The sequence below is a fragment of the Emys orbicularis genome, chromosome 1 (genome assembly GCF_028017835.1).
Source record: "Emys orbicularis isolate rEmyOrb1 chromosome 1, rEmyOrb1.hap1, whole genome shotgun sequence".
NCBI lineage: Eukaryota > Metazoa > Chordata > Testudines > Emydidae > Emys > Emys orbicularis.
In genome coordinates, this window is record NC_088683.1 from 241450798 (window position 1) to 241478711 (window position 27914).

The 27914-nt window shown below is 43.5% G+C and overlaps 1 protein-coding gene across 1 annotated transcript; it reads left to right on the forward strand.

Moving 5' to 3' along the window:
• Nucleotides 1–27914, forward strand: LOC135887924 (arylsulfatase D-like). The gene is made up of 10 exons (XM_065415728.1): nucleotides 1–146; nucleotides 4556–4705; nucleotides 6795–6916; nucleotides 11159–11281; nucleotides 17916–18339; nucleotides 20848–20984; nucleotides 21208–21342; nucleotides 23252–23414; nucleotides 26674–26795; nucleotides 27544–27914. Exons 1-10 carry the CDS (start codon nucleotides 1–3, stop codon nucleotides 27912–27914), a joined length of 1893 nt encoding a protein of 630 aa, XP_065271800.1.

Consider the following 27914-nt stretch of genomic DNA (forward strand, 5'->3'; position numbering starts at 1 on the left):
ATGGGGGTCGGCCAGCAGTGTTCTGCCACTTGTACCAAAGGGTCGCATTCGGAGACCTTTCCTTTGTCCAGAAGGTGTGTAAGTCCAGGTCCTCTGGAACATGGTCAGAGCTTTGTATTCTTTGTGCCCTCTGCACAGGCTCCCAGGTATTTTTGAGACATATTCTGTTTTAATGCAGAATTTTATTTACAGGCTGTTTCAAAATAGTTAACCCTAGGCAGTAAAAGTCTGTTTTTCTTGACTTTTGTCTGGCTTTCAAGTCAAATTGCAGGAGAGAGCTCACTTGATCATTGCCTGTGAAGTTCACTCCCTCTGGGGCACCCGGCATTGGCCACTGTCGGCAGACAGGACACTGGGCTGGATGGACCTTTGGTCTGACCCAGTATGGCCGTTCTTATGTTCTTATGTCTCTTCTCTGCTAGCTCCTATCTGCCCTTGTCTCCAATCGTCTGCTTAATCAGAACTGCTGCCTTCAGACCTAGCACACTGTGTCATAAACAGTGGAAAACAACATGTAAGCAGTGTTAAGAAAGGAAAATAGCAATTCATCCCTATTTCCTCTCCTCTTTCCTTCTTTGATCTCTACAAACTCAGCTCTTTCCAGTTGGATTTGCTGGATGGTGGGAAGCACAGATACACTGGGGAAAAGTTTGCTTTCAATTTCGCCATCAGTGGACTTACTGTGCATTTATACTGGTGTATCTGAGAGTTTTGCACACTAGATATATTTCATGTGATCTGTAGTACTTCTCTGATTACTTTGCTCTTACCTGCCCTATTTTCCTCATACATCTCATTTGTTTCTATCACTGATTTTTTTCCCTTCTCTTTTCCTACTGTCCCATCTGAAGGAAAATCTGCAGGTTTATAGATTAATAAAGTTTAGGGCCAGCAGGCACTATTCAGTCATGTAGTCAGACCTCCTGTGTATGACAGGCTGTTACATTTCACCCAGTTATCACTGTATTGAGGCCAATTACTTGTGCTTATGTAAAGTATAATTTATGTAAAGCTAAAGCATATCTGCCAGAAAGACATCATCATAATTTCATGACCTTTTCCCTTGGTAGTTTGTTCCAATGGTAAATCAGCCACTTAAAAATATGCTCCTTATTTCTTATTTGAATTTGTCAGGCTTCTGCATCCAGCCATTGGTTCTTGTTATTCTGTTCTCTGCTAGATAAAAGAGCCATTTAGTACCTAGTATTTTCTCCATGAAGGTATGTATGCACTGTAATCAAATCACCTCTCGATCTTGTTTTTGATAAGCTAAACAGATTGAGCTCTTTTTAAGGCTCTCACTGTCATATTTTCTCCAGCCCTTGAATCAGTGTAATCTTTTCTGCACTCTCTCTGGTTTTTCAACATCCTTTTTACAATGTGGACACCAGAACTATGTGCAGTATTCTAGTGTTGATCTCACTAATGCTGTATGCAAAAGTAAAATCACCTCCGTACTCCTACTCACTACTCCCCTTTTTGTATATCCACAGTATCGCACTGGAGCTCATGTTCAGTTGCTTGTGCACTATGATCTCTAAATCCTTTTCACAGTCACTGCCTTCCAAGACACAATTGCCCGGCCGGCATTCCTTGTTCCCAAATGTATAACTTTGGTATGTATTTAGCTGTATTAAAATGCTTTTGCTTTAAAATGGGCCCAGCTTACCAAGCGATGCAGATCCAGATGAATTTTGCAGCTATGCTTGCCCTGAAATTCTGCATGTGTTGTAATTTTCCCTGTAAAATTCCATTACGTTAAAATACTTTTTTTTCTCTCCTAGTCTGTTCCTTTTGTTTGTGGAGCCTATTCCTTCAACCTTTTGTACACATTTCTAGATTGATCAGTTCCTCACTTGTGATTAGACAAGCAATGCAGGATGCCAATCTCTCATGGCAGGCTTCATTCCACTTGGAATTAACTTAGGGTGAGCAGATAGCAAGTGTGAAAAATTGGGCCGGCGTTGAGGGTAATAGGTGCCTATATAAGAAAAAGCCCCAAATATCGGGACTGTCCCTGTAAAATCAAGCCATCTCTCACCCTAAATTAACTAGAAGGGACAGTTCGGGTTTTTATTAAAAGAGGATATGGTAATGTTTTGACACCACATATGTTCTTTAAGAAACATGAGTGGTTATGCATGCTGTGGATGAATGAACAATAAAAATATTGTTGCACATGGTACATTCCACTTTCACATTTCCTTTTTACCCTAGCCTACTCCAACAAAAAGTAATTAGATCTCGCAATGCCCTTGTTCCATACATTAGGCAGCAAAATTCAATTACCCTGAGCAGGAATTTACTTTGGGTTGATAACTCCAGTGTCATGGACAAATATTTAGAGGGTTGTGATGTGCAAACATTAAGGGCTAGGACACCTGTAGATATTAATAAAAGCAGCTTTTATAAAATCATACTGCCTTGATTTTAGTAGTAGGAGAGAAGGGAGAGTTATTCCTGTCTGTCCATTTTAGACAAAAAAATGCCTGCATGAATTAACCTGTCCTCCTAGGGGCTGTTATTTTTCCTCCGGTATAATGTATTACCCTCCATTACCTTGCACGGCTATTATCGTATCACTTTTTGTAGGAGTTCATAACACCAGTACAACATGGTGTAACTTTTAAGAACTATCCTCAACTGCACTGTGATCAGCAGCCTCCCTTCCTGAGGACAAGTAATATGAGTACGTGGAATTCTCAAAGTTGCGTCCAGACCCAAGTTTCTCACATGACAATACAAAGCCACAAATTATTAATAGACAATTGCATAAGGACAAGAACTTTGCTCTCAAACAATTCAGTGGCTGCAGCAGCATGTTCCTTATTTGCAGTATGAAGCAGATTAATCTTTTATACCATTGAATTGTTTCTAACTATGTTTTTGTTTCCAGCTTGTTTGTGAGGGGACAGCTATTCTTTCCATACATCATATTTTTGGAATAAACAACTTGACAGCAATCCTTTAAAAGCTAAAGGCTTAGAACTGGATTGATATTGGGAGACTCTTTTCTCGTGCAGTACTATGGACCTGCTTCTGTCCTTACTCCAGCAAAATTACTGATTCCCTCACCAGGGACTTTGGTAGAGAGAGAAATGTGGGGTCAGGCTCAAGGAATGTAATCTTTAACTGACATTTGGAGCAGCTGAGAACTCTTCAAGAGCTGACCCTGTTCAAGACAGACATACTTAGTATAATAGAAAGTGTGAAAAAATGGGATTTAGGAGCTTAAGTCAATTTTGAACATAAGAACAGTCATACTGGGTCACACCAAAGGTCCATCTAGCCCAGTATCCTGTCTTCCGACAGAGGCCAATGGCAGGTGCCCCAGAGGGTATGAACAGAACAGGTAATCATCAAGTGATCCATCCCCTGTCACCCATTCCCAGATTCTGGCAAACAGAGGCTAGGGACACCATCCCTGCCCATCCTGGCTAATAACCATTGATGGACCTACCCTCCATGAACTTATCTAGTTCTTTTTTGAATCCTGTTGTAGTCTTGGCCTTCACGACATCCTCTGGCAAGGAGTTCCACAGGTTGACTGTGCGTTGTGTGAAAATATACTTCCTTTTGTTTATTTTAAACCTGCTGCCTATTAATTTCATTTGGTGACTCCCTAGTTCTTGTGTTTTGAAAATTTTACCCTCAGACTATAATCCTGTGGCCAGCATGAAAGTCAGGTAAATGGGATAAGGAATCCTCATACCCATACAGGCCCCTAGTGAGAGACTTTTGCAGAGCTCCTCCACAAAGGCAGCCCAATGACTAGAGTAACCTACTTGGGGTCAGGGAGACCAGTACGTGGAAGAGAGGAACAGATGGGATGGTACACACAACAATGGAGCTGCTGCCCTGCTGCCTCCTGTTCACAGCGGGCCCTGTGGAGTTTAGCTGTACACCAGAGATGAAAGTAAGCTGGTATGGTCCGGTACAGCATACCAGTAAGAAAGTGCCGATCGTACCGGCAGGGCCGCTGATTGGGGCAGCTGCCCCGGGGCCCCGTGATTTAAAAGGGCCCCGGGCTCCCAGCCCCCGCCGCCACTACCCCGGGGCTCCGGTGGCGATTTAAAGGGTCGAGTTCCTGGCTACCGCTACCGCACCAGCGGCTGGAGCCCCAGGGCTCCCGGACAGCGCCGCTGCTACCGTGCCTGTGGCTGGAGCCCCAGGCCCTTTGAATCGGCACAGGCTGGGCAGTGCCGAAGGTCTGGCTGGGGGATTTTGGCCCCAGCCCTGCCCCGTCTGCCCAAGGCTCTGCCCCTTCTGGGGGCCCAGAGCCACCCACCCCCCACCTTGTCCAGGACCCCGGCCGCCCTGCGTACTGGTAAGTCATTTAAGTTACTTTCACCCCTGCTCTACACCCACCCCTGTATCTAGTCCCCCACTTCCTCATGCAGCAGACCCGCTGCCAGCAACACTGTCCTCGGCCGTGGAGGCAGGGGCTACGTTTTGTCCTAAGTTAATTCAAACCTTGAATCATATTAGCATTTCCCTTGTGAACAGTACAGTGGTTCATATGGGTAACAACTTAAGTTGTTTTACTATATTTCAGGAGCTACCTGACTGCTCTGCTGGCATTATGCATATTTCCAAAGACATGTGAAATGAGTGTGGCTGTGGATTCTAAACCCAATATTTTACTGATAATGGCAGATGATCTTGGGATTGGAGACATAGGTTGCTATGGAAACAATACCATAAGGTAAAGGCTCTCTCATTACTATATGTATGTGTTTAATTTTTTCAAGTAAGCTACATGTTTTACAGGCATAAAATAAGAGAAGCTCCAGCCCCAATGACTTTACAGTCCAAGGCCCCAGTCTTTCAAACACTCACGCATGTACTTAACTTGATACATATGAGTAGTCTTCTTGTAGTCAATGGGGCCAGCTCACATATAGCTAAGCCCATGTGTATGCATTTGTGGGATTAGGGCCTACATAAACAATAAAAAAAGAAATGGGGGAAGGAAGCAACATTATTATTTCCACTTGATCTGAATTTCTTTTATTTTCTGGTTTCAGAGTGGTAGCCGTGTTAGTCTGTCTCAGCAAAAACAATGAGGAGTCCTTGTGGCACCTTAGAGACTAACAAATTTATTTGGACATAAGCTTTCGTGGGCTAGAACCCACTTCATAGTTTTTATTTTCTGTCCATTAACCTCTGACTACTTCTTGTATCATTATTGTTTACCCCTTGTCTATCTCTACATATATCTTACACTTTACCCACTTCTACTTTTTTTTATCTATAAACCTTGGTCTTTCTGTGCTATGCTTTTCCTCCAACCCTCATCCATTTTCTCACTCCTTTCTCCGGGCACATGAGGCCTCCACCCACTGTGGGTGGCATCCTGTGGGCTGGCACTCGCTAATTTCCTCATGAGGGATGGCCCACAAGGCCTGTACTCTCCCAGTCAGCCTGGGTGTGTAGCAGCAGCAGAAGGGCGTGTTCCTCCTGAAGAAGCACCATCTTTTTTATAGGCGATCCAAGAGAGGTGGTAGGGGGGCCTCTTTCCTCACATGGCGGTGCCGAGGTTGCAGAAAGGAGCACTGTAGACTTCCTGTCCCCGTTGTCCAGATATGCCATTGATGGAGGTAGGAAGGTCTGGAAGGCCTGTTTCCCTCCTACTACTGCTGCAGTCCTACCTCCTGGGAGAGTTAGAACCTTATAAAAATATCATTGTGTAACTATATTATTATATGCTGCCATATATAATCTGTAGTGTCAACACTGAACAGTAACTGCTTGGCTCACAAAAGCTCCACATACCTGATAGGAGATTTTGGTTCAGTGAACTCCAAAATATAGCATTATAAAATGGCTGCTAAAAGTGACATACAGTAGAACCTTAAAGATATGAACACTAGAGTTATGGACTGACTGGTCAACTGGACACCATGTGAAAGCAGAAGAAACCAATCAGGCAGCAGTGGAGACAAAAGAAAAAGAGAGAAAACAAATACTGTACTGTGCCTGTATTGCATCTTAAAGGTAGGCACATCTGGGATGCCTGTCCTCAACTCATCCCACCCCAACCCTCAGATGCGGGGCAGCCACTTATAGTTAAGAGTGAAGATGCTGGGTCTGCCAGCCCAAGGCAGCCAGCAGATCAAGAGCAGCACTGGGGTCTGCACTGCTTTCACATCTTCCCCCTTCCCCCAGCTGGGAGGGGGGTGCTGTTTTCACACACCCCTGCCCTGGCTGGGAGGGGGACAAAGTTGCAGTCCGACCCAGGGAAAGAAGCTCCCTGCAAGGAAGCTGCAGGCACTGAGGAGGGGGTTCAGCTGCTGCCGGAACCTGGCTTGGCGTGTCAGCTGCTGGAACTGGAGCCGAACTGCACTTTGTTCAGAGTTACGAACATTTCAGAGTTACAGACAACCTCCATTCCCGGGGTGTCTGTAACTCTGAGGTTCTACTGTAAGCATTTGAATGGGAAATCCCTTCTATGTTCATCATCCCACTTACACGTATAATTGCAGTCGTTTCAGTTTTGCAGATTAAGCTATATTTGAAACCAGTAGCCAGATTTATACCTGTGGTAACTCATTCAAAGCAGTGGAGTTACTTCAGGGATGAATTTGGTCCTAGTTCTCTAGTGGTGAAAGGCTCCTCAGCACTGTACCAAACACATTCTTAAAGTACATATAGCATAAAAGAGCAATGCTTCCAGGGAAACCATTTGAAAGCTGAGTTAGTTTTGATTTATCTTGTAATAAGTTTCATGTACGTATCCTTCAACTTGCTACCTACTTGTGTTAACATATGCCTCTCTTGTTTGTTCTTTGTAGGACCCCTAATATTGACCGGCTGGCCAAGGAAGGGGTGAAACTTACTCAGCACATTGCTGCAGCTCCACTTTGTACCCCAAGCAGAGCAGCTTTCCTGACTGGCAGATACCCCATCAGATCAGGTTGGGCACATTTTTAGTGATACAATGCTGTCTATGTAAACAGCTGAGCTCTGGTGGTCATAAGTAACAAGTCAACATCTATCAAACAGTCCTCAAATAGTGAAATAGAAAATACTGCAGTAATTTTCTATCCTAAGTAGAAGAAAATACTCTATTGCTGGTATCTCAGATTCCGATCGTAACTTTTGGTAAACAATGAACTTTTGGGGGTGGGGGGTTAACATCATTTTACAAACCTTCAGCATAACTATATGAGAAAAGTGAGAGTTGCATTTAAGTGTATTACAGTAGGATTGAAAAGATGCCTATGTAAAATGAGATTCTTCACATCCTTAACTTTTACAGAGTATGCTATGTCCACTTTTTAGTGTTCTGCTGAGCTTGAAAGCTATGGACGAAGGGAAAACCTAATGAGCAATGGTCAAGCTGTGACAGTTTTGAAAACCCTTCCCATTTATTTAAAATCTTTTTCAGTGGGTGATTGACATACCATAATAATTTCTGAATGGAGTGGAAGATCACAAAATTATACAAAAATAGAGAAATTCTTTTATTTTAGGTCAACATTGCAAGGGAGCAAATGGCTGTTATCAGATGAGAATATCAGCTATTTTATAGACTCTAGTTGTGATTTGACACTATAAAGAGACCAAATATGTTAACTTTTAGCTTTTCAAGATATTGTTGACAGCTAATTGTTCTTTGTAGTCCTGGCAGTCTCTTGAGGAAGAACTTGACCTCCCTGTGCTGTTTTGAATGGTCGTGTCTTTATCATATACTCATATGTCATTTGCAGGTCTTCTAACTACAGAACTATAGAAGTGCCTTTTAAGCTGATATAAATGTGAACACTAGCACAAAATATGTGAGAGTTATAAACTGTGTGGTATGCAGATTTGACATTGGTCTTAGCTTGCCTAAACTTGTGTAAGCCAAAGACATGGAGGAGATAAGTATACTTTTGTGTTTAAAGCCTAGGGACTGGGTTTCATTCCTTCCTGCAGTATGAGGATAATATTTATCTGCCTCACAAGGGTGTCATGAGACTTAATTGATGTTTGTGATGAATTTTGAGACTCAGAGATCTATCTGGCCCCATTAGTGCAAGGCATTACTGAGTGTCTTGCAACCTTCAATGTAGGAAAGTATTACCCAGATAGGGGAACTGAGGCAAAACAAGACTAAGGCCAGAAGGGACGACCTCGTCTGAGCTCCTGTTTATCACAGGCCACCAACACCACCCAGCACCCGCAGAGTAAACCCAACAACTGAAATTAGGCCAAAGGATTACAGCCCACAGGAGACTATTATGTGTCGCAGGCAGAGAATAAAGAGGGACGAAGTGCACCAGTGCCTGCGGCCCCTGCAGTGATATGAAAAAGATTGAGTGAGATATACCCAGAAAATTCTGGCAGGTGACCCACATGCTGCAGAAGAAGGTGAAACCCCCCCAAGGTCACTGCCAATCTGACTGGGAGAAACTTCCTTCCCAACTACTCATATAGTATCGTTTTGACTCTTAGCATGTGAGCAAGAACCAGCCAGCCACACACCTGAGAGAGAGAATGCTTGGTGCCACCTCAGAGCCCTGGCCCACTCTGTCCAATGTCCCATCTCCAGTTTGGCCATTTCTGATGCTTCAGAGGAAGATTAAAAAACAAACAAAAAAAACTCCTAACAAAATACACTGGGGTGTGGGGTTCCCTTTCTGACCCCTGCAGGTGGCCAGCTGAAAGCCTGAAGCATGAGCTTTAGGAACATAAGACAGAAACCAGATGTCAGCCCCAGGATTACTGAGATTCCCCTATCATCACAAGTAATTCTGTCAGACAATTGCACTCATAAATCTGTCCAGATCTCTCTTGAAACTAGTTAAGTTGTTTGCCCCTGCAATGCCTATTGGGAGGCTGTTCCAGAACCTCACCCCTCCGATGATTAGAAACATTCTTCTAATTTCCAGATTGAATTTGTTCATGGTGAGTTTATATGTAACTGTTCTTGGGCTTCAGAGTAGCAGCCGTGTTAGTCTGTATCCTCAAAAATAACAGGAGTACTTGTGGCACCTTAGAGACTAACAAATTTATTAGAGCATAAGCTTTCGTGGGCTACAACCCACTTCTTCGGATGCATATAGAGTGAAACATATATTGAGGAGATATATATACACACATACAGAGAGCATGAACAGGTGGGAGTTGTCTTACCAAGTCTGAGAGGCCAATTAAGTAAGAGAGGAGAAAAAAAAAAAAAAAAAACTTTTGAAGTGATAATCAAGATAGCCCAGTACAGACAGTATGATAAGAAGCAAGTGTGAGAATACTTACAAGGGGAGATAGATTCAATGTTTGTAATGGCTCAGCCATTCCCAATCCCTATTTAGCCCTGAGTTGATTGTGTCTAGTTTGCATATCAATTCCAGCTCAGCAGCCCACGAAAGCTTATGCTCTAATAAATTTGTTAGTCTCTAAGGTGCCACAAGTACTCCTGTTGTTCTTGGGCTGACATTGTCCTTTAGCTTAAATAGCTCTTCACCTTCCCTGGTATTTACCCCCTTATGTATTGAGAGCAATCATATTCCTTCTTGACCTTTTTGCTAGACTAAACAAGCCATGTCTCCTCTCATGAGATGGGCTCTCCATTCCCAATCATTCAATTAGCTCTTCTCTGCACCTGTTCCAGTTTAAATTAATCTTTCATGAACATGGGTGACTAGAATTGCAGACTGTATTCCAAATGAGGTCTTGTCCAATGGCATTAATACTTCTCAATTTCTACTGGCAATGCCTCACCTGATACATCCTAGGATTGCATTTGCCTTTTTCACAGCAACATCACGTTGGTGACTCATAGTCATCCTGTGGTTGACCCCACACCCAGGTCTCTCTCCTCCTCTGTCGCTTCCAACTGATGAGACCTCAGCTTGTAGCAGAAATTCTTATTATTAGACCGAAGTGTATTATGTTGAATTTCATCCCATTTATATCACTCCAGTCTTCCAGGTCATCCAGATCTTCCTGTGTAACATTCCAATCCTCCTCCATATTGATGCCTCCCAACTATGTATCATCAGCAAATGATCATCATTAGCACACTTCTACTTTTTTGTACCAAGGTCATTAATAAAAATATTGAATAAGATTGGTCCCAAGACTGATCCTTGAGGAACTCTACTAGTAACCTCCCTCTGGTCCAATAATTCACCTTTCAGCACAACCTGATGCCTTCTCCCCTTTTAGACAATTCCTCATCCACCTTACAATGCTCATACTGATCCCCACCTTCCCTAATTTAACTAAAAATTTCTCATGTGGTACCATGCCAAATGGTTTACTGAAGTCCAAGTATATTAGATCTACTGCACTTCCTTTATCTAAAAATCAGTCATTTTCTCTAAAAATCAGGTGAGACTTGCATGATCTATCTTTGGCAAACCTTTGTTGCATTACATCCCCTTTATCATTTACCTCCTTTAATTTAATTATTCTGTCCTTCACAATTTGTTATAAAGCCTTGTATACTACTGAGGACAAACTAACCGGTTTGTTATTTCCCCGGATCACTTCCCCTCCCTCTCCCCCCCTTTTCTTAGCTATAAGTACAATCTTAGCAATTCTGCAAGTCACATGGTACTAGATAGAGCTGTCAGTGACAGAGCAGGGAGTGGAACCCAGGCTTCCCAATTCCCAGGTTAATGCCCTAAAGCATGGGCCATCCCTCCTCTCCGATGCAAAAAACAGTGCCAAATATTATTTGTTTATTGTAAAATATTGTCTTGCTTTGTCCTTGACTCATTGAAGTGCTTTGATACCGCAATAATGAGTGTGGTGCAAATACGTACATTAGTATATAAACAATTTGGGACTTCTACTTTTTATTCTTATGGCCTTGATCCTGCAAGACTTATGTGGCTGTACTTTATGCTCCATGAATAGTTCCATTAGTTTCAAAGTTAAGTACATGCATAAATCTTCTATGCAGTGTAGTTATAGCTGTGTTGGTCCCAGTACATTAGAGAGACAAGGTGAATGAGGTAATATCTTTCATTGGACCAACTTCCATTGGTGAGAGAAACAAGCTTTTGAGCTAACACAGAGCTCTTCTGCCTCACTCACCAACCGAAGTTGGTCCAATAAAAGATATTACCTAACCCTGCTTAAATCTTGGCAGGAGTGTGGCCTAAGCAATGAAAACAATGAAAAATCAAGCAGAAAATGACTAGGTGTATTTTGTTATGTACTGCAGGCATGGCTTCCAGTAATGGGTATCGTGCCCTGCAGTGGAATGCTGGGTCAGGAGGACTTCCTGTAAATGAAACCACTTTTGCCAAGGTGCTGCGTCAGCAGGGTTACACCACGGGACTTATAGGTATGTAGGAATATGTTTTATTATGAGTTGGCACAGGAATGATTTTTGGGAGACTGTTTGGGTTTTTATTTTCTCTCAACTGTCTGTCAGTCACACGTGTAGCTCCTGAGCAGGTGAAAAAAATAACTAATTAATAAATGCAGGTGTCTATATTAATAATAGTAGTAATAATACCTTATAGCAGGGGTCGGCAACCTACAGCACGCGTGCCAAACACGGCACGCGAGCCGATTTTGAGTGGTACGCAGCTCCCTGCCGCAGTCCCGGCCCCCAGCCCCACTCAGCCCCCCATGCCCACCGCTCTCCCCTGCGGGGGCAGGAGGCAGAAGCTTGGTTCTGCGGCAGCCAAGCGTCCCCCCTCCCCCGCTTCTTCCCCCAGCGTGGTGCTTTCCTGCCCCGCCTCCTCTCCATCCCTGGCTAATCAGCTGATGGCCCTAGTGAGGGGGAGGGGGAAGAGCGGCAGCGTGCACACAGCTCCGTAGAGGTTGCAGACAGAGGTAGGGACAGATCCTGGGGGAAAGGGGTGGAACAGGGCATATCCCTTCCAGCCCCCTGCCCTGAGCCACTCAGGGCAGGGGGCTGGGAGCACCCCCACGAGCCAAGCACCCCAGCCTTCTGCCCTGCACCCCCCCACCCCAACACACACCCATCCCTCTGTCCTGCTCCCCCCACAGCCCCATCCCTCTGCCCTGAACCCCCCCACACCCATCCCTCTGCCCTGAACCCCCCCACCCCAACACACACCCATCCCTCTGCCCTGAACCCCCCCCACACTCAGCCTTCTGCCCTGCACCGCCCATACCCCCAGCCTTCTGCCCTGCACCCCCACTCCTCTGCCCTGAACCCCCCCACCCCAACACACACCCATCCCTCTGCCCTGCACCCCCACAGCCCCATCCCTCTGCCCTGAACCCCCCCCCACACTCAGCCTTCTGCCCTGCACCGCCCATACCCCCAGCCTTCTGCCCTGCACCCCCCACTCCTCTGCCCTGAACCCCCCCACCCCAACACACACTCATCCCTCTGCCCTGCACCCCCACAGCCCCATCCCTCTGCCCTGAACCCCCCCACACACTCAGCCTTCTGCCCTGAACCCTCCACACTCCAACACACACCCAGCCTTCTGCCCTGCACCCCCACACCCCCAGCCCTCTGCCCTGAACCTCCCCACCCCTACACACACCCAGCCTTCTGCCCTGCACCCCCACAGCCCCATCCCTCTGCCCTGAACCCCCCCACACACTCAGCCTTCTGCCCTGCACCCCCCGTACCCCCAGCCTTCTGCCCTGAACCCCCCACACCCCAACACATCCCCAGCCTTCTGCCCTGAACCCCCCACACCCCGCCTTCTGCCCTGCACCCCCCACAGCCCCAAGCCCTCTGCCCTGATCTCTGAATCCCCCCACACACACACCCCAGACTTCTGCCCTGAACCCCCTCCCCCAGCCCTCTGCCCTGACCCATGAAACACTCCCGCCCCCAGGTCTGGGGTCCCGGACGCAGGCCCTGATCAGCCCTCTGCCGGCCTAGGTGAACAGAACCCCAGGCTGGCAGCGAGCTGAGCAGCCTGGTGGCGTAAGATCAGCATTTTAATTTAATTTTAAATGACGCTTCTTAAACATTTTGAAAACCTTGTTTACTTTACATACAATAGTTTAGTTATATAATATAGACTTATAGAAAGAGACCTTCTAAAAACGTTAAAATGTATTACCAGCACGCGAAACCTTAAATTAGAGTGAATAAATGAAGACTCAGCACACCACTTTTCCAAAGCTTAACAAAACTCTGTCAGTGCTTCCTTTGATATATATATAGAGAGAGAGACACACATCCAACAAAGGAAGGACTTTAAACATTTCATTTGGCTTTAGAGGGGGAAAGGGATATAGAAATTAACAGCAAGTAGGTAGTACATAACTGGCTAATATAATATGTTCCCCACTCATAGATAGGTGAGCCCAGCCGTGTTCAGAAATAGCTTGTTCTGTCTCTGGATTATTAAGTAGCATTTGAAAATGTGAAGTACTATTTAAGTGTTTGATGGTATAGCCTAGAAGTCAAGTCATTGGTACTGTTTGCCTTTGTAACCCGTAATGATAGGTGAGACGAGCAGGTGCTTTTTTCTGAAGAGGTCTGAAGACTAATCCAGGAATTTATTTATTTATTTACAGATCACAGAATAAAAGCAAATATTAAAATTTGAGTATATAGACACACAAATAGAGATGCCAAAAAATCCTAGGACATGAAATCAGTTGAATTTGCTTATTGACGAATCATCATGGAAAAAAGAGAATATTTTGATTTTTCATCAGAATATTTTTGTGCTGATTCATTTAGATGAATATCACCCTTTCACTGGACTGTTCCATACTTGCTAACCATCACCTTCAATTTTTTTCCTCTGTAAAGGTTATTTTTAACTCAGATATTTTCTCAGCAAGAAAAAAATGGCGTCTTAACAGCTCCCAGTACAAACTCAGTGACCAATTTCATTTTGGCCGTTGGCTCTGTCAGTGAATTAAAATTATCCTTCTTCAGGTAGTTGTCTGCTTCTTGACACTGACGGAAGATTCCTCGCATCTTGTCTTACTTGATCGCAAGGTGAATTTTGATATGATCTAGTGTGCTATTCCACCTTTGCCATCTTGGATCTAAAGTTTTTGAGACGTGTGAACCTTTCAGAATGTTCTGGTGTTAATACATACCCAAGTATGTGGTAACCCACATTTTTTTAAATTAATAATAATATATGGAGATATACCTATTTCACAGAACTGGAAGGGACCTTGAAAGGTCATCGAGTCCAGCCCCCTGCCTTCACTAGCAGGACCAAGTAGTGATTTTTGCCCCAGATCCCTAAGTGGCCCCCTCAAGAATTGAACTCGTAACCCTGGGTTTAGCAGGTCAATGCTGGAACCACTGAGCTATCCCTCCCCCGAAAGTGAGGTAATGGAGCAACCAAATTTAGTATTAACATAGTTGCAAACTTCATTTTTAAGAACATTGAGAGCTCTATTTGCTCTTTAGGCTGTGCACTAGATAAATGATTTAGCCCTGAGAAAATGGGCTGTATCATGGGGAGGCCTGCTTGGATGGAGGAACAATACAGTTTTGGCTGAATTTAGGGCTTTCTATTCTAGCTGAGGTGGGGAGGGCTTCTATATGCCCTTTTCCCAGGGCATCATGCTAGAGTATTTTCAGTATTATGACATCCAAAGAGCTATTATGGTCACTGTAGAATTTTGGTTGACAAGTATAAAAGAATTAAGAGAAATTGAGTAACTTATTTCCTGCATTAGATTAACAATTGAACTATCTTAAGGAGAGATGAGCCAAGTGGGGTTGCATTAGTTAAAAATTAATCACTGACACAACTTTTATAATAACAGCGTGTATTTTTCATGTCACCCAGTACTTTACAGTATATTGCACCAGCTCCGCTGTATTCTGTTATCTTGAATATCTGGCTCCTGTTTACATTATTTTTGGACGAAAATAATTTTCTACTGTCAACAGTTCTATTTATCTTTTATTTAACATTTAGCACCCAAAAAGATAGATGGTGTGACTGTTCCTACACCCGAGTTAGCATATTTAAATGGATCTATATTTTTTTGTCCTGTATGTGGTCTTTTTTAGAATAGGACAGTGTGTGTGTGTTGTCGATGATAATTGTCATGCTGTACAAAATGCTCTTTTGAATTTGTGTTGCAGTTTCTTATTATTAATAATAATTAGTATTTCAGTACCACCTGTGTCCTGTCATAGACCAGGGATTCCTATGCAAACAAAGAAAAAAAACAGTCTCTGCCTCAAAGAGTTTACAGTCTGAGGGTAATCCCAGGGCTAGTGGAACTCGAGTGAGCTGAAAACCTGGGGCTTGAGCATTTACACTGATTCTTAACCCTATGTTAACAATTTTCTAATCTGGGTTTGAAACTGGGGCTCTGGCATCTACACTGCAGCACACATCCCCAAGTCAAACCAGCCATATCCCAGACTCTCTAGCGCCCTCCCAAAATGTGGTTGCTCTAGCCCTTTGACTATGATGCACTGTGGGAAAACTTGACTGTCCACCCTGCATGTTAGAGGAAGTACAGCCCGTCAACACAGCCTGCCGAGGAGTCATTGTGGTTTGTGTGCTCTGAGCTACTGGAGCCAGCAACGTGAAGGAGGCACCTTTTGAAGAACTTCCCTTGCTTGTGCTTACACTCCTGTGTCAGGAAATGGGCAGAGCTTCTGTGAGACACTGGTGGACATTTTGGTGGTGTTTTCTGACCCACCAAAGGCACCTGACTGATTGTAGGATGGAGCAGGAGGAAGCAGAGAAGGCAGAGTACCCAGGCATGGTAGACTCTCACTGGCTGATGCTGCTCACTACACTCGGTATAGCCTCTGATTGCCCCCACGTACACCGGCGCTTTTGACACAGGGTCACAAGCACAGACTGGTGGGATCTCATCTTCATGAAGAACTGGGATGACCAGCAGTGGATCCAGAACTTTTGCATGAAGAATTTCACATGATGGATTCAGGAGCCAGGAGGGCACCATCTCGGCTGACTACGTCGTTGTGCAGCACAGTTGGCTCCGTGCTGGGCACAGTGCCCAGCACTCAATCAAACACCTCATAAAATGGGCATTTGGCTGGCGAGTTACCCGAGGTGCAGTTCTGGTCCGTGGTCTTCCGGCACTTGCTCTTCAGCCTCTTAATCTCTCCCTGCCTTGCTCACCAGTCCAGAAAATTTGCAGTGCTGCAAGCTTTTTAGCTATCTGCTGATATGTGGGATAATTCCAGGTAGTCTTACTAAAATCTACGGTTTTACTGGCCTCTCACCAGAGATTCACCAAAATCTGGCTGTGTTCCCGTAATCATTAGGCAGCACGCTTTGCAAAAGACTTGTTCTGTTCAGTTTCTGTTGCAAACACAGAAGGTTCTTTGATGGTATTTGTAGCTTGGTGGTCAGAAAACAATGGTAGGTTTAATGCTGACTTGATGAGCTTCTGCTGCTCGCCAAAAGGGGTGGCTTCTGTTTTTCACTAGAGGTGATTGGAGATTGTTGGGATAGAGAAGGCAAAGGAAGTCGGTCCATGAAATTGTAGGATACTTTTGGTGGACTCACAAGACATGAGTTAACCAGGGATGTGTCTACACTGCAAAGCAATAGGGCTCTAACTCTGGATCCTGGCTTGACAAAGGCTTGGACCCTCCAGCTCCAGAAGGTCCTAAACCCCTAGGTCTGACCACGAGTCTGAGAGATTTGGATGTAGATGGAAGGAGGATTTGGACTCAAGCCTGAGTCTGAGCCCAGGATTATGCTGCAGTGTAGACATGCCTTTACTAGAATCTGTGTTCAGATTGTATAAACTGGAAGCAATTCTTTGTGCATATCAAGTCAACAAGAAAAAAGTTTGCAATGCTTGCAAATTCATCTTTCATATTTTTTTTTGGATTTGTAACAAGAGGAAAATCAGGCATTTTCTGTTAGAATTTGGGATTAGGAGGTAATACTGGTTTACACAGATGAAAGATTAGTCATTTCTCCCACTGAGGATTGGATACTGGTATGGGTCTGACAACATGAGAAGACTTATTTGGGGAGGGGGCTTATAATGCACAGGGATTTTGGAATTAAGTTTAGATAGACCATTGCATGTGGATTTATAAACCTTCTTAAATGCACTTGGACATAAGAAATGTTTCTTTGTTTAGGAATAACTTTTTAGTGCTTGCCTTTGCAATCTTAAAAATGTTCTTTTAACATAGTTTTTTGTGAGTTATATATAAACGGAATCGCACATTGCCATATGCCAAAATTGAAAGAATAACAGGTATTCATTTTGGGGGAAGAGTTATATTATAGCAAACTAGTGGCATTCCTTTCACCTTTACATTTATTATACACCTCTACCTCGATATAACGCTGTCCTCGGGAGCCAAAAAATCTTACCGCGTTATAGGTGTAACCATGTTATATCGAACTTGCTTTGATCTGCCGGAGTGCGCAGCCCCGCCCCCCGGAGCACTGCTTTACTGCGTTATATCCGAATTCATGTTATATCGGGTCACGTTATATTGGGGTAGAGGTGTAGTTACAATTGCCTACATTTGTGGAAAACTATTATTTTACAAATGTTGATACATGTGTTTCCTGCAGTATGTTTCAGTACTCATTGCTTTTATGGCTGCATAGATGCAGAATAATATTTTTAACAAAACAAATCCCTTCCCTGGGTAGCTTAGTCTATGGCCCCAGGATCCCCTACAGAGTCTACAAAAACTCTTATGCCAATATGGAGTTCTGCTGGCTTCACTGGAATTCCACCATAGGTGCAAGGATCCACCTGTGAAGATCCCTTTTTAGATTCAGGGCCTGTGATAAGACAAGCACAATAAAAGACTGCAAACACAGGGAAATCCGTGGCTCTTCTTCCAAGTCGTGCACAGCAGGTATGTGCATTGCAGGGCGTGCTAACTCCATCTTTTACAAGTGCTTTTTAATGTTCTAGGCTGGGAGTTTCAAAGGAACCTAGGGGATTTATGTGCCCAACTGCCACTTATCTCTCCTAAGGCTTCTTTGAAAATCCCAGCCCTAACAATTGCCTTTCTTTGTTTATTTAACTTTCAGGGAAGTGGCATCAGGGTATGAACTGTGAAGCCCTCAATGATCACTGCCACCACCCTTCAAACCATGGTTTTGATTATTTTTATGGCATGCCTTTTACTCTTCTAAACAACTGTCAGAAAAACAAACCTCCCGAGTTGGATGCAGCCCTTCAAGCCAAACTCTGGCTTTACACTCAAATAATTGCCCTTGCTGTGCTCACAGTTACCATTGGAAAGCTTACTGGCTTGATCTCCACCAGCTGGAAAATAGTTGCCTGCTTTGCCTTAGCTGGCTCACTTTTTTTCACTTCCTGGTACTCCAGTTATGGATTTGTGCGATATTGGAACTGTATCCTGATGAGGAACTATGACATTACTGAACAACCTATGAAGTTGGAAAGGACGGCTGCCCTTGTGCTTAAAGAAGCAGTTTCATTTATTGAAAGGTAACTAAAGGCCTTCCTTTTTTCTTAAAGGAGACAAGATCCCAGGAGTGTTTTTAAGATCCTTGGTGCAAGTGGTTTTTTTTGCATAAGCTGTTAATGTCTCTGGATAATTCTTTTTCAAATATTTTTGAAGCACATAAGAAATTTCTGCCCACAAACACATGCTCACTGACTTGGTTTCTGGAGCCAAGAAAAGAGTACCAGTATGAATGACATGTTAATGGGGAGAGCATTTTGAGTATTGACAACAAATGAGTACACCAAGGATTCGACTTTATTTCAGCAATCCTGGAGCTTTTCAACTACCTGGAGCTTTTCAAATAAGAGAGGTTTTAACCAGGTGACATATGTGACTAAGGCCTCATTTTTCAATTTTTTTATTATTTGCAAAACAACACTGTGTAGCTTCCCCAGCTATCAGACAAACTCTAAAAGTTTTTTTTCCTAACTAAATCTATCTCTTCATATTTATCATGAAAGACTGCTGGGCCAAAGTCCATGGTATCATCTGAGGTGTAAGTCACTGCGGAATTGGGGCCATCTTGGTGACCCATATGGGTGGGATTTTCAAAAGTGCCAGGTGATTTAGGCTCGTAAGTCCCAGTGAAAATCGGTGGGGTGCATGCTCCAAAGTCACGTAAATGCTTTTGAAAAGCTGTAGTGAGAGAATAAGTAATTTTTATGGAGAGCTTGTGATGGGCTGCAGCCTGATGGTCTATACTCTCCACTGTACCAGTGAAGAGTGGCACCGTTACAGCACAAGACTGCTGCAAATAAAACATGCTCTTTGGCAATTACTTATTTTTTAGGTTTCCATTATTGTTTCCCTCCCACCCCCACTACTAGCCTGTTGTCCCATCTTTTCGCTTTCAGGCTGCTCTTTTTCTCTTGCCAGCCCCCCATCTCTGTTAATGGAGGGCTGTTTCTGGTCCAGCACTACATAATCCAGCAATTCTCCTACAGTGGTTGCTAGGCTATTCTCTCTGGCTTATATTGCTCTTACTCCCTTTCAGACATCTTTATTTTTTTTACATAAGAATATAGACAAATTAACCATAGTAAATCTGACCATTTGATCTATTTGGTCAGGTATCCTGCCTCCTGCAGCAGCTCATCCCCTTTGGTGCTCATCTGGAAGGGAACAAACTACAAAAAGCCCCGTGAGACATCCAGATAACTGTACTGTGCTATACATAGCAGACAAAACTTCAGGTAAAAATTTCAAAAGTGCTTAAGTCCCATTTTCAAAAGTGGCATAGGCACTTAGGAGCCTGTGTCCTACTGACTTTCAGTGAAAGAGTTTCAGTAGGAGTTAGTCAGTGGTGGGCAACCTCAGCCCGCAGGCCGCACGCGGCCCATCAGGGTAATGTGATTGCAGGCCGCAAGACATTTTGCTGACGTTGACCGTCCGCAGGCCTGGCCCCCCGCAGCTCCCAGTGGCCGCGGTTCACCGTTCCCGGCCAATGGGGACTGCAGGAAGTACCAGGCTGCAGGGACGTGCTGGCTGCTGCTTCCCGCAGCTCCCATTGGCTGGGAACGGTGAACTGCAGCCACTGGGAGCTGCGGGGGGCCGGGCCTGCAGATGGTCAACATCAGCAAAATGTCTCATGGCCCGCAATCACATTACCCTGATGGGCCGCATGTGGCCCGCGGGCTGCAGTTTGCCCACCACTCAGTTAGATGCTTAACTCACTTAGGCACTTTTGAAAATTCCTCTAGGCATCTATTTGCATCTTTAGGCATCTAAATACTTTTGTAAGTAAAGGTGCCTAAGTTGCATTGAAAATTGGAGTTAGAAGCCTAAGTCATAGGGGTGTTTTTGAAAAATTTACCCTTCCTGACTACATGTGATAACTGTTTTACACCTTGAAGTCTGACATTTATTTCTGCCTAACTGTTCCATTATCATGTGTCCCTCTTTTTTCTTTCACTCAGTTTACAGCCTTCCATGGTGCCACACTCTCTCTTTCTCTTTACTATGCAGTGGAAAATAGCTAAATTTTGTGTTGAGGTAAAGCCCTCTTGTGAGGAGGTTCTGGGATTGTTCTCACTAAGGCAATTGTTTTGAAAATATATACACTGCTACCCCGATATAACGTGACCCGATATAACACGAATTCGGATATAACGCGGTAAAGCAGAGCTACAGGTGGGCGGGGCTGTGCGCTCCGGCGGATCAAAGCAAGTTCGATATAACGTGGTTTCACCTATAACGTGGTAAGATTTTTTGGATCCCGAGGACAGCGTTATATCGGGGTAACAGTGTACTGTTTGGTGCATGGTAATGCAAACCCTTCTGGGGAGAGACATTACCCCCCAAAATAGCTAGTGTCATCCATTGTGCACATTACGAGAGACAATGCTCCGTGGACCAGCCAAATTGAGGTCAATGGCATTATGTCAGGATGAATGTGGTTCTAGTTATAATCTATGTGTGTGCATGTGTGAATGTGAAAGCTTCTAGAATTTTCCAAGTGCACAACAAAAATATTCATTTAATTTTTTAAGAAACAAGCATGGACCATTCCTCCTCTTCGTTTCCTTTTTACATGTTCACACACCCCTTTTCACCACGGAGAAATTTCTTGGGAAGAGCAGACACGGTTTATATGGAGACAATGTAGAAGAAATGGATTGGTTGGTGGGTAAGTGTCCTTTATGAAAGAGATTTTCTTTAAATGTATCAGTGGATTTTAAAAGGTGCAATACTGATATCAACCAAGCTTTTAGAGTCTTAAAAGCTATTAAAGATTTCTGCAAGGGCTCTGCAAAGCTTTAGTTCCCTAATCATTTTAATTAGAACTTGATCTTTTTGTTTGATTCATAGCAAACTTTTGACTGTTTTTCTGTCTTTCTTTTAATTTACAGGCAAAATTCTTGATGCTATTGACAAGGAAGATTTGAAAAACAACACATTCACATATTTTGCCTCTGACCATGGAGGACAATTGGAGGCTCAAGAAGGAAAAACTCAGCTAGGTGGCTGGAATGGCATATATAAAGGTAAGAAATACGGTACGATTTCTTTTAAGTTAAGAAATGCAATAGAAAATTAATTTGCTTGACTAACACCGATGGGTTCAATGTGAGTTGGTTTCTATTCCTGGTTCTAGCACAGATGTCATGTGTAACCATGGACAGCAAACTTAATCTCTCTGTGCTGCATCTCATTTCTCTGAAATTAAGGTATTAAACTTGCCTGTCTCACAATAGTATTGTGAAGCTTGCATAATGCCTGTAAATCAATATTTGTTCCTTGGATGGAAGACTTCATGGAAGAGAAAAATATTTGGATTAAATTAGTTATTAACTGATCTTTTGTAGAGAGCGAGGGAAAACAGTAAGGAGAAGTGGTACCAAAAAAAGCTTTCTTCTTTGTGTACACAAGCTCTTGACATTCACAAGCTTCAATGGCATTTTATGGAATCATTCCTACTAGACAGTAAATGTGAATGATTTCCATGCAGTCAGACAAATTCAATTATGGTTACTTATTTTGCCCCAGAAATCACAGATACATGGGTAATCAGAACAGAAAAGGAAAGGAGGAGTGTGCTGTCCCTTACAGTGAGAAGGCAATCACTGCACGGTTTTGTTGCTTTCAGTATACTCTAAACAAGACAAATGCCAATCAGAAAGAATGTAAATGTTTTCATTTTTCAAACTGCAGCTTGTATTAATTTTGCAACCTGGCCTTATTTTTAGTGTAGCACTTGCCAACTACACAGCCAGGGGCAAAGAGTTGAAACTGTGACTCCCTGAGCGGTGGAAATTGTGTACTACTGAAAGGGAGAGTTCGCCTGTTTTCGGGGAGGGGGAGGAGGAACTTTTGCTAGCTCCTGGCTCTTCCTCATGCAGTTGGACAGTAAATTGGCTCTGATTGCTGCCATTGAATGGAAGCAGTACGTTATAGATTTGGTGAATGAGTCTGATGGGATTTGGAGGGCAGGGGGAAACAAGGTTGCAATGGCGAGCAGCTAAAAGACATGGAAACCTGATGGCTATATTGGGTGTACCCAACTGTGCCACAATACACATCTTTTCTTCAGCACGTAGGCAGTCTGAGCATCCTGATGCTTGATCTGTGTAGAATTCTTATTCTCTCTATAGCTGCCTGATTCCTGTGTACTATGTGTTTAGGGAAAATCATTTGACTGAAAGTTCAAATAAGGGTATATGATAGCTTTTGTATTATTCAGATTCATGTTTCTGGTCTTGAAGTTCTTGGGTAACTTTTTCAAAACCACCTAAGTGACTTTGGAGCCTAAATCTCATTTTCAAAAGTGAAATAGGCACTTAGGTTTTAGACTCCTAAGTGACTAAATCCTACATGCAAGAGTCACTTTTGAAAATGTTAGCCCATGTCTAAACAGAACCAGTGTCTGTACTGAAACTCTGAATTAAAATGGGGGATGAGGCTCTTTAAATGCTGTTTAAGACATATTTCATACCCTTCAGTCTTGTGTGTTCTCAGAGAGTGTCCAGTCCCTCCCTTTTTGCTAGGCCATGGGGCTATTTGGTGTAGGCTCTCAAAAGTTTCCTGTCACCCCATTCTGACCCGACAAAAGGATGTAGACTAACAGCTGAGTGCAGGAGGAGCTTTGTGAGGGGAAAAAGAAAGAAAATTATTGCCGAAGAACATATATTTGAAAGCTTGCTTGCCCATTTTCCCATCTATCCCACGCTGCAAGTCAAGACATTAATAACACACACCTTCCCAGTTTTGGAGGGTGTGTTTGATTTTTATTTTTTGAGTGATTCTGTGTATCCCTCTTGAAGTTTATGAAATCAGAACTTAACCATTGAATTAAACCTTAGGGATGAGCAATGTGTTGCTGCCATCTGTCTCTAATTTCATGTACAAGTCTAATGTCTGTTAATGAGTCATAACTGTTATGTCACTTTGCTCTAGGTGGAAAAGGCATGGGAGGCTGGGAAGGAGGCATCCGTGTGCCAGGGATACTTAGGTGGCCAGGAGTCTTTCCTGCTGACACAGTTATTGATGAACCTACAAGCCTTATGGACATTTATCCCACAGTGGCTCACCTGGGTGGAGGGATTGTGCCCCAGGACAGGTAAGGAGACAACAAAATATATTCACTCCCTATATCTGTAATGACAATATTGCTGCTTATGCTCTTGCTAAACTTTACATTCATAGTGTGGTATGCACTAAGCAATGGGCTTTGATGGTTTATGTTGCTGCTATACAATCATAATGTGGGATATTACTATGGGTTATAGCATGTAGCGCATAGGGGTAGGATAATTGTCAGAACAAGGAAACCCCAGAGAGTATGAAATGAACTAATTAAGAGTATGTCTACTACTGCAATAAAACACCCACAGCTGGCCCATGTCAGCTGACTTGGGCTCTCAGGGCCCAGACTGTGGGGCTATAACATTGTTGTGTAAATGGAATGGACCCCGGGCTCTGAAACCCTCCCACCTTGATTCTCAGATCCCAGGTTCTAGCCCAAGCCCAAAAGCCTACATTGCATGTCACCGTGCCTCAGAGGACAAACTGCTGTGAAATAGGCTGGACTCACCCCCAAGCTGGTGGTTATTCTATCATTAGATATTCCAAACCAGTGACAAAAGTAAACTTCTGTCTCACCACACTGGTTAAAAAGAAATCAAAAATGCAGTCTCCTTAGGCATCCCAGCCTTTATTTCACCATCCAGACACTAGCCTTTATGATGAGTGGTTATTGAAAACCAATTTCACTAAACAAAGGGTTCTTCTGATCCCAAGAGATCAGCCACATACCCAGATCAATATATAACTCAGATCCTACCCAAGAATCACACTGTTGCCAATCCTTTAGTATCTAATATGTAAATGTTTGTTTATAAGAGAAAAGAAGGAGAGAGTTAAAGTAGTCAAAGAAATCATATACATACATTGCAAAGTTCTTGGATCAGGTTTGTAGCTGTGATGTTACAGACTGCTGGCTTGTAAAGTCTCTGGTAACTTCCAAACGATTGGAAGGTCCTCAGTCCATTGGTTGGAATGCTCTTTTTAGTGTAAATCCATAGTCCAGAGATCAGAGCAGGAAAGAGGCAAAATGGAGATGCTTCCAGGGTCCTTGTTGAGGGACTGCTCTCAGTCTTACTTTGTGGAAAATTACAGGCACAAGATGGAGTCCAGGGTCACATGCCCTTGCATGCTTTGATGACTCATAGAAGCCATTACCCGTATTCTGGCTAAAGTGTCTACAGGAAGGCTAACCAGGTGGAGACAAGCTTTTTCTGTGGCCCATTGTGAGAATTAAGTGTTCTTTTAATGGGCCATCAACTTGAATAGTTCATTCACAATGTGTTGGCTAGCCTGGACGTAAACTGCCTTGTGGGTGTTATCCCAGGAGCAAACACAATTGAAATATAGATCTATGTAGCCAATATTCATAACTTCAGATACAAAATGATACATGCGTATAAACAGAATAATCCTACTCATCAAATCATAACTTTTCCATTAACACCTTACATGACATACATTGTACAAGATTTGTTGCAATTGCATAACAAGTGGCAATATTAATTATATAAACAGTCATTTTCCAATCATACAGCATCACAGTGCAATTTTGCAGCCCGAGTCCTGCTTGCCCGAATCAGCTGATAGGAGCCAGCCCTGGTTGTTTTATTACAGTGTATACGTATATCCAATTAAAAACACTTAGGGTAATAGAAGTGCAGGGGCCAAACAGACATACATGGACCCCACACGGGCCCTTATGAGTAGTGAGGCTTGTGGTGGAAATCGACGAGAGGGAAGGGACTGAGTTCCATATAGGGGTTGCGACAATTCCTGCTAGGCTCTGTGGAAACTGTAGAAGGCTTTCCTCCCTCCCGCACCACAAAGACCCATAAATGTCTCCTCATAACCCTCTCTGTAGCCCCTCCTCCTCCTTACATCTTATCTTCCAAAGCATGTGTTTTTTCTATCCATGTCTCTCCTTGCTGTTTGCTCTCCCACAACAAGCGCTAGATGGAGTGGAGAGACTTTCTCTAGCTGTGCCCCCATGAGAAAAGAGCAGTTCTTTCTATTGGTCCGTGCAGCTATAACCCATTTTTTAGCAGCCATGTTCTGTGAAATGTGCTCCTCTCCCTGAGCAAGATAAATCTTGTGAGGAGAGCTCCCAACATACTTCCTATAGAGGCCTAGATGTGTTCTCACATCACCGGGCAGAGAATCAGGCAGTCCAGAATCTACTTTCCATATACTTAATCTGCCAAGTGCAGTGCTCTCTGTCCTACAAATATTGCCCACCCATGACCCTCCTGTCTGTGGAGGAGGCCAAAGCATCTCTCTCTGCCTCAGCCCTTACCCCAAGGGATGTAACAGAGGGGGGAGTTGGCAAAATGAATGGAATTGCAATTTGTAATCCCATTCTCCTGATCACTTAGGCTTGACTACTCCGTTGCCAGAAAGTGGATGCCCTGTGGTCCTTTAGCAACTGAAAGGCAGCCATCTGCCAGCAGAATACTGGTATTGTGAAAGGCAGTATACTCTAGGGTGAAATCCTAGTCCCCTTGAGGTCAATGAGAGAGTTATCACTGACTTCAGTGGGATTAGGATTTCAACCCTACTGTTCAATATCCCCACACTCACCGCCACTAGAGTGTGGTGAAAGCTGTGAGTGGGGAGGCTATCCCCCGAATGCCACACTGCTCCTAATTGCAGAAGTGTCAGAAATATACACGCCAGGGGTAATATTTTCAAAAGCACCTAAGTGCCTTAAAAATGGGACTCTTAAGTCACTTAGCTGCTTTTGAAAATTTTGCTCTAGGAGAAAAGGGGAAAAGTAAAGTATCGGAAAAATTTACCTAGATACCATTTGTGAAATACATTTTAGAAATGCTTATACATAGGAGAGAAAAAATTACTCGCCAGCGTTATTACAAGAAAACTATTAAATACTAATTTAGGCCCCAATTCAGGGATGCACTTATGTGCTTAAATCCATCCCTATTCAGGAAAGCATGCTTAAGTGCTGTTCTCATTAGGGATGCTTTCCTGAATAGGGGTCTTAGTTTTCCATAAGAACTAAGTCTTTGTAAAAACTGTTTGTGTACTATTCAATGGGATAAGTCTGAATTTTTGTTTTAAAAAGCATTTTATTTAGGGATTTACAGTATTTGCTTAACTTCTTTAATAGCTGTTCTAAATGTAGGACAAGTGCAGCAGGGAAATTATATACAGATAAACATGTAAACAATCTGTAGATGTAGTGCCAGTGGCACTAAGAATTTTTTACTGCAGAGTGAGTAATAAATACAATATTTATTGTCCCAGTTTGGTGACTTCTCTTATCTCCATCACATCAGGGTAGTTGATGGCCGGAACCTGATGCCTTTACTACAAGGAAAAGTTCAACAGTCAGAGCACGAGTTCATGTTTCACTACTGTGGGTCATACTTACACGCGGTGCGATGGCACCAAAAGGACAGTGAGTATAGACACTCTCCCCATGAGGGATACAAATTCTAGCAAATATTTTCTCCTCATAGGAGCAGTCATCATAGCAACCCTAACTGATTACTTTTTTGCAATAATACTTAGTCCACTTAGTACACTGGCAACTGAATGACAAAAAAATTGTCTTTCAGAGGTGTTAAAAAAAACACACACCCCAAAAGACAAAAGTTTTGCCGGCAGGAGTGGTCTCCTGCTGACAACGCTAATGCCGCTTGTTGGGGGTGGAAGATTTTTGTCAGCAGGATAGCCAACAAAGAGCAGCTACACTGTGCGCCTTTTAGCAGCACGGCTTGTCGCTAAAAGCTGCGTAGTGTAGACATAACCTCAGTGAAGTTGTCTGTGCTTGGTCCAAGTTCTGTGGAATCTATGGATTGACTTCTGAGGTTCTTGTCAAGTCAAAACTGGCATGGAAGTTGTAATGATGTCTGATGCCAGCAGAAGGTGCACCACTACGAAGGACTCTTTGCAATCAACAGAGAAAAGATGTAAGCGGAAGTTTAATGAAAACACGTACTGTACCATCCTACAGAAGTTTTCATCTCCACAATGTCTAGTGCCTTCAAAATCAGTATCTGTTCTGAAGGATTTTAAGAAGCCTTGTAACCTTGTATATTTTCATTGGTAAATGTCTTTGTATTCCTTAAAGGAGCACTCTCAAATACTATAGTGCTATGTTATACTCATCATTTGGTCCCTATATCTGGTTTCTCTCCTTCCAGGTGGTGCACTGTGGAAGGCTCATTATGTGACCCCAATATTCCATCCAGAGGGTGCTGGAGCGTGTTATGGAAGAGGAATTTGCCCATGTTTTGGGGAAGGTGTAACCCATCATGACCCCCCTTTACTCTTTGATCTCTCGAGAGACCCGTCTGAGGCCAAACCTCTATCACCTCGCACTGAGCCCCTGTTTGACACAGTAATAAGCAGAATAGCAAGAACTGTTCAGGAGCATCGCCAGACGCTGACTCCAGTCCCACAGCAGCTCTCTTTGTATAACATTATGTGGAAGCCCTGGCTGCAGCCGTGCTGTGGGACATTCCCGTTTTGCTGGTGTGATAAAGAAGGTGACAATGCCCACCCTGCTCTGTAA

Excerpts from the sequence above, each read along its gene's own strand:
- LOC135887924 (XM_065415728.1), top strand. The coding sequence starts at position 1 with ATGGGGGTCGGCCAGCAGTGTTCTGCCACTTGTACCAAAGGGTCGCAT. Across the intron at positions 147-4,555 it reads CCCTCTGCACAGGCTCCCAG|GAGCTACCTGACTGCTCTGC; the intron begins GTATTTTTGAGA and ends ACTATATTTCAG. Across the intron at positions 11,282-17,915 it reads TTACACCACGGGACTTATAG|GGAAGTGGCATCAGGGTATG; the intron begins GTATGTAGGAAT and ends TTTAACTTTCAG.